The sequence below is a fragment of the Grammomys surdaster genome, unplaced genomic scaffold, assembly GCF_004785775.1.
Source record: "Grammomys surdaster isolate TR1022 unplaced genomic scaffold, NIH_TR_1.0 354, whole genome shotgun sequence".
Lineage (NCBI taxonomy): Eukaryota > Metazoa > Chordata > Mammalia > Rodentia > Muridae > Grammomys > Grammomys surdaster.
Window position 1 is genome coordinate 1,242,219 of NW_021604773.1, and position 7,604 is coordinate 1,249,822.

General features: G+C 47.8%; 1 protein-coding gene across 1 annotated transcript in view; it reads left to right on the forward strand.

The window, feature by feature from the left end:
- The first annotated feature begins 2,839 nt into the window (after positions 1 to 2,839).
- LOC114631211 (pregnancy-specific glycoprotein 22-like) overlaps positions 2,840 to 7,604 on the forward strand; it is an 11,615-nt gene continuing 6,850 nt past the window's right edge. The window contains exons 1-2 of the mRNA XM_028779511.1: positions 2,840 to 2,921; positions 4,512 to 4,859. Coding sequence (XP_028635344.1) covers positions 2,840 to 2,921; positions 4,512 to 4,859 — 430 coding nt within the window. The remainder of the gene's footprint in view (positions 2,922 to 4,511; positions 4,860 to 7,604) is intronic.

The window sequence follows — 7,604 nt, forward strand, 5'->3', positions numbered from 1 at the left end:
CTCTGCTGACATCACATGCGTCTTTATTCTGTCTGCTCCAGATGGTCCAGATGTCCTTGTTATGTCTCCTCAGATATTCATCTGCATCCAGTGCTAAGCCTCAGTCTCTCCTGCCACACAGCCTCTCATCCACCTGGACATTAGTCTTGGATCATCACTGGGATGCCTCAGTCACGTTCTCAAGAACTCTTAATCTCCACCCTCCCTACTCATAAAAACAGATTCTATATCTTCTTGTCTGGAATTCTGCCATTGTTATCAGTAGGACAACGGCAGAGAAATGTAAGGTTCTTGGTACTTGGATCCCTGAAATGTCAGCACTGAACTTTGGGGTGAAGCCTTGGTTTTATGAGTAGATGCAGAAGTTAATTCCCAGCCTGCACCCACGGGAACAAACAAATCCCAATCCTTCCATGAGATTCCAGCTCTGTCTCTTACTCCTCTCCTTCCACCTCTGATCTTCTGGGTGCCCTTGTATTGGTCCTGGAATGTTGTGGTTGGGGCTATTTTTCCATGTAGCAGGACCTTCCCAGGGGAAGGATGTACTTAAGGTCAACTAGGGTTTTCTTCAGTCACTAATTCATGCCATCCTGTTCTCTCCATTTGCTTTCATGGTCTCCATTCTTCATGACCCAGAAGGGTCATCTAGAACTATGAACCATGCTCATGCTCCTTTCTCCCAAATCTTCCTGGCTCCTGTCTTGTCTCAGCTGGAGATTGATTTCTGCTCTGATTCCAGTGGAGCCAGAAGACACAGGAAATAAATGTGTCTGGGAGGCCTGTCCTGAGTCAGGATGATATCAATGCTTTGAATGTTTTACTTACTGTTAAGAGTGTCAGTGGTGTACACCAGAGCATCCCTGAGCTCAGGATATGGGGAATTTGGAAAAGTGAAACTCAAGGTAGACGAGCCTGAGCTGTGTCCTGGCTTTCAGGTCCAGCTGTGAGGGGCTGCGGACACCAGCTCAAGTGGTGACTGCAGGGAAGAGAAAGGGACACTCACTTGGAGAATGAGGGTACATATTTTAGTCTCCCTGTGGAGGAGAAAGACTTAACAGTTTGAAATAGTGTCCTAGTTAGCATTTACTGACAAATTGACAAAGCCCAAAGTCACTGAGGATAGGGAGAAGAGTCTCAACTGTATAACCATCCTTATTAGTTCTGACTGTGGACATGTCTGTGAGTGATTGTCTTAACTGATGCAGGAGACCTAGGCCACTGCTAAGCATGAGTGAGAAAGCCAGCCAGTGAATGAGCCAGCCAGAATCATGTTTTTTGCTTTCATAGCCTTCCCTGCTACAAAATGACCCAGACTCAGAAAGGACATAAACCTTTTACTCTCTCCTAGAGTGCTGTTGCTCAGCGTCTTCTTTATCACACCAAGAAAAAAAGACCTGGAGCAGTGTAAGTGCAAGTGCAGATGGCACATCCATTTGAGTCAGTGTTCTATGTACTCAAGAGCAGATGCCCTCATCATCCTGTGGGCAGAGATAAGGAAGGATTGAGAGGCCAGAGATGAGCCAGTGGATAGAGGTGCAGTCCCGTCATTACTTCCTTCTCCTTTCAGTCTGAAGAGAAATGTCTCAGGAATTTCCTTTGAAATTTTCTGAGCACAAGGCACCTCCTGGGGGATGCATACTTTTTCCAGATTCAGTCCAGGTCTTCCCAGGAAGAATGTGGAACCCTGCCTAGACCTACCCTACACTAGATGGAAACTGGAGTTCTGCAGAGCACAGTGAGCAGGATGCCAGGCCCTGCCTCCTACCTGTGCTGAAGGGATCAGGGAAGGTCACATTTGATCTCTTGACCACCCCTGCCGAAGTCTTAAACATGAGACTGCAGTTCTCTCAGAGAACTCTAGGGTGGCGATATCAGGATGCCCACTCAATACTCAGACAATTGTTTCCCTGAGCCATGCTTGACCTTGGCTTGCAGACAGATTTCCATTTCTGTCTATAGGAACCTGGAGCTCACTTCTAAGATCCCGCTGTTACTTGTGTCTGAGAATACCCCTCTGTCTGGGGAACTTGAAAGTCTGTTTACTCCTGGCATTTCCCATAGAGGAAGACAGGATTTCCTATGGGGAATCACCCAGACAATGGGCGTAGGTGACCGAGGAAGAACAGAGAACCTAAGCTCATCCAACACACAGATCAGCCAACCCATAATGCTGGAATGTTGCCTTGAAACTCCCTGTAGGAAGAGGCACCCATAGTCCTTTCCAGGATACACAGGTCACCTCTTCCCAACACCCAGGACATGAGAATCCTCACACAACTTTTTCTGAGTCTTTCTCCTGAATCAGGAACTTGACTGGTGACCATAGTGATTAAGGATTGATTTTCATCCCTAGTTGTCATTCAGCTGGTACACTTCCAGCCCTCACATGTATCTCTGTCACCTTCCTGCAAGGAAATCCCACTTTCCAAGAGCACTGAGGACACAGGGCAGACTGGGCTGTGTCACTGTGTCACAGGGACATCTAGACAGGATGGAGGCTCCCTCTTTGATATCGACAGACTTAAGGTCAGGAGTCAGCAGATGTCAGCCTTGGGATGAGCCATTTTTCTCTGAGGGCACAGGGATGTTTATCAGCCTTGTTGCTCAATGTGTTGCTTGGAGGAGAAACATAAAGAGAGAAAAGTTGGAGCAATGCAGGGTAGCACTTAGAGTGGAAGGGACCGAGCAGTGCCTTGGAGACAGACTCACCATCCATAGCCCATTGAATTCTGGGACGTACTCTTGCCTGAGAAAAACTCAGCTCAGAAGGAGGAAGGACAGCAGAGGCCAGGTGCCTTGCAGGAGCTGAAGGTCTTCTCCTCAGAGCAAGGACATGACAATGACAGTGAGAAGACAGATGGAGGTATCCTCTGTGCTTCCCTGCAAGGGGTGTACCCCCTGGCAGGGGCTCCTGCTCACAGGTAAGAGTGCCTACTCCATGATTGTGTGCGGGAGGGGAACTCAGAGAAAGGGTGGAGTTTCCTGAAAAGAGAGGAGCCCAAGAGGAGACTCGGGGCTTTTGTTTGTACTCATAGGGCAGAAGGTGCACTGAGGGCTTGGGTTTAGCAGGCTGATGCTCTCATTGGACAGGAGCAGATGAGGGAAGAGAAAATCCCCAGTGTTCCTTACAATGAGAAAGTCAGTCTCATTGGCTGCTCTGGTGTGAGTCACTTGTATTTGACTCCAAACAGAAGTTAAACAAATAGCAAGATGGCTCAGTGTGGAGAGACACGACAATCTCAATTCAGTCCTCAGTTCCAGCATGGTAGACGGGGAGAAGGGACTCCTTCAGGGTCTTCTCTGCCCTCCACACCCATGTTGTGGTTGCATTGGGACATGAAAACACTGAGACATTTGCCTTCACACTTGTGCTGTGGCACGTACCCACACAAGCTCATGCTGAGACATATGCCTTCACGAACCCAAACATACAATACAGAAGTAAATGTAAAAAAAAATTACATTATCCTTGAATATAACTATTGTTGTTAGCTACAAACCTGGGAACTATGTAGATTAACCCATGGAGACATCCATTTATCCATCCATCCATCCATCCATCCATCCATCTGTCCATCCATCCATCCATCCATCCATCCTTCCTTCCTTCTTCCCTTTCTTCCCTCCTTCCCTCCCTCACTCTTCCCTCTCTCCTTCCTTCCTTCCTTCCTTCCTTCCTTCCTTCCTTCCTTCCTTCCTTCCTTCCTCATCTCCTTCCTCTATTGATGTCTAAGACTTTCCCAGGAACTGAGTCTTCCTAATGTCAGATTATTTCCTGTCCTCCCAAAGCCCTGACTCTAGTGGGCCAGAAGTCAGAGTATCTGGAAGATGACATCGTGGGTTGACTGGTGTTACAAAGGGATCAGAGAACAAAAATTCACTAAGTGAGGGTTTTCTGGAGGAGGAGGTCAGCCAGACATCCTCACACCAAATATTCAGCTCAGGGGTGAGCCAGGCAGACAACTGAACAGAGAACTGCATAGAGAGAGTTGACGACACAGTGAGAGTCTCTCCGGGAATGGAGGTCATGTTGCTCACCTTCATCAAGGAGGGTAGGTACACCCCTTCCCACACCCCTAAGCTGAGTGCTGATCTCTATAGAGGGATGTGTTGATTTCTTAATTGGTTCTTGATTGTGTCAATAAAGGAGACAGAAGCCAATTGCTGAAATAGGTTAGCTAAGAGCCCAGCAATTGTGCTATCTGGCTAGTTTTAAAATATTAAAACTGTCCAGTGTTTTCCATCTGCAGAGTAAAGGTGGGCAGAAGAGTGCAGCCAGGGAAGTTGTTGGAGGCTTGACAAAGCTAGTTTAGAGGGCCTGGGGGAGCAATCGTAGTTCCTGGTCAGGGAACCAGCTGACTGTTGGTAGAGCTGTTGAGAATGAGACCAGTGACAGCCTAGCTGGGAGTGTGAGCAGAGCTCCGGGGAAGGCAGAAGCGTGATCTAAAAAAAAATTCACGTACCAGAATTCACTTGTTCAATACTGATGGTTGCTTTCTCTTCCCTTTTAGCCTCCCTTTTAACCTGCTGGCTCCTGCCCGCCACTGCCCAGGTCACCATTGAATCGGTGCCACCCAATGCAGTTCAAGGAGAAAATGTCCTTCTTTTTGTCAACAATCTGCCAGAGGATATTATAGCCTTAGCCTGGTACAGAGGGCTGAAGAAAATTGTCATATACATACTGAACACTAACGTAAGTGTGACAGGGTCCATGTACAGCGGTAGAGAGATAACGTCCAGCAACGGGTCCCTGTGGATCCACAATGTCACCCAGAAGGACACAGGAGTCTACACCTTGCGAACTGTAAATAGACGTGGAGAAATTGTATCAACAACATCCATGTATCTCTACGTGCACAGTAAGTGATACTTTGTGAACTTTGGGTGCTGGGTGGGGTTCATCCCAGTAGATACACACAGGAGTGTCAGGCCTACCTACCCTTTGCATTGTGTCCTCATGTTGGGGTGTGAACATTTAGTGCAGGACACACGTGGGGAATAATGGCAATTGAGCAGAATCCTTCATCTCCTTGCAGCCAACTGGATGTGTGGTTGATACATCCATGAAGGACAGCACTGCTTGTCTAAACTTCTGGGGTTCTTAGCAGTAATGTGTCCTTGTGAAAGACCTTGAGGGAGGAAGATTGGGTCTGAATGTGGAAGCCATAGGATCCTTGTGGAAGTGTGCACCAGGAAGCCCCGGCTCCAGACCTCTGTCCTCACTCATCTCCTGATGGCCCTCAGAAACATTTTTAAAAGGCTGTATTTTGACTTTCTGTTGGGAGGGAACAGAGGCTTTGTGAAACAAATTTTTGTGCCATGTGTAATCAGCCAGTGTACTGCCATGAGAGCCACACTTAGGTGAGGTCTCCTGGGCATCTCCAGTGAATCATCAGGGAGAGCATAGAAGGACAGGTGCCCAGGCTTCTAACTAACTGTCCTGATGGACTTATGAGACTTCCATGAAGGTCATGGTTGCCAAGGAGAGGGACAGAGGACACAGGGCCTCCTGACAATTGCTTGACGATTGGAGTCCAGCTTAGGGAAATGACAACAGGCTCTGCTGATGTGGACAGCTCCCCAGATGTAAGCTGCAGTTCTCCCAGGGATCAGGGGGCAGCCTCAAGGAAACACAATTAACACTCTGAAGAGGATTTGCCTGAGCCAAGACTTACCTCCTATCCTGGCTTCCTCTTCTGTTCCTACAGACCTGGGGGGTCATACAGCCTTCTCAGGCCCATTAGCTGCTTCCTGTATCTGCTGCCCTGCTAGGCAACCATGTTTAGTTGCAGCTTTATGTATTTTCTTTGGAAAAGATAGAGTATCCTAAGGGAATCACGTAGACAGAGGTTCAAGGCATCTCAGAAAGGCCAGGGAGCACATGGACAGATTGACCACCCAGCTCCGCAGGCAGAGGAAGTGTGTGCCCCATTTGAAACCCTGCATGGGATGATGGAGCCCAGAGCTTCCAAGACTCAGGTCACCTCCTCCCACACACTCAGGCTGGGAGCTCCTGATACGTCTGTCTGCTCCTGGACCTTTCTTCTCCCTCAGAATCCTGTCTGGTGACTGCAGTGAGAATGGAGCTGTCCCCTTCCCCACTCATCATGCAGCTGGTCCCTTTAGATCCCTCACAGACATCTGTCACCTTCCTCCCGAGAGCAAATTCCATCTTTCCACATCACTGAGAACACAGGGCAGACTGAGTGCTCAGCTGGGTTTCAGTGTCACACAGGGAGTGCAGAGGCTCCCCGTTTGACGCTGATACACAAAGGCCATGGTAGAGTGGTGGTATCCCTTGGGTGAACCGCTGTTCTCTCAGGGAACAGGGATGCTCAGAAGTTTGTTCCTCACTGTGTGCTCTGGAGGACCGAAACAGAAATAGCCAAGGGAAGAGGTGAACAGCTCTGAGAACACAGAGCTGCCCACAGCCCAGGGGACTCTGGGAGGTGCTTCTGTCTGGGAGGAGGCTCAGCTCAGAGGATCCGAGAACTGGGGAGCTGTACTGGAGCAGACGTGTTACAGACTGAGGACGGATCTGGCCACGGAGACCAGGGAGGTGCTCTCTGAACCATCTGTAAAAGATGCACCATCTGTTGGTGCTCCTGCTCACAGATGAGGAGACCACATTTTACAGTGTGCGAGAGGAGAGGACTCACTGTCTAGAGTCTCCTCACGGGGACAGGGACTGGAGAAGTCTATCAGGGTTTGTAGGGGAGAACACACAGCAGTATAGAGGAATGTCATCATCACCATCACCATCATCACCACCATCACCATCACCATCACCACCATCACCATCACCATCATCACCATCACCATCATCACCATCATCATCATCATCATGCTCTTGGCAAATAAGAAGTAGCAGGGGGAGGGGGCGATTGTTCTCACCCACAATTAATCACCATGAGCACATTGTTCTGAAGCCTGAGGTTCTCAGCTGTGATGTCTCAAATAAGAAACCAAGCTGGTGTTGATCAGTGACATAGCTCAGTGGATATAGACAGTTGCTTCATGTCTCATGACCCGAGAACCAATGGACTCTAGTTGTCCCCTGACCTCCACCTAGGGACTGTGCCCTGCACTCACCCACACACCGAGACACGTCCTTGCACATGAGCAGATACACAAATATAATAAGTAAATGCATAAAAACTGTAGCAAATGGGAGCAGTCAACACGGTATTCCCAAACATACGGATTTGTTAGATAAATCCATGGCCATGTATGGTCCCGAGACACCATTCACTCATTCATTCACTCATTCATTCATTCATTCATTCATTCATTCATTCATTCATTCATTCATTCATTCATTCACTCATTCATTCATCCATCCATTCATTCATTCATTCACTCATTCATTCATTCATTCACTCATTCACTCACTCATTCATTCATTCATTCACTCACTCACTCATTCATTCACTCATTCATTCATTCATTCATTCATTCACTCATTCATTCATTCATCCACTCATTCATTCATTCATTCACTCATTCATTCATTCACTTACTCATTCATTCACTCATTCATTCATTCACTCATTCACTCACTCATTCATTCACTCATTCATTCATTCATTCACTCATTCATTCAT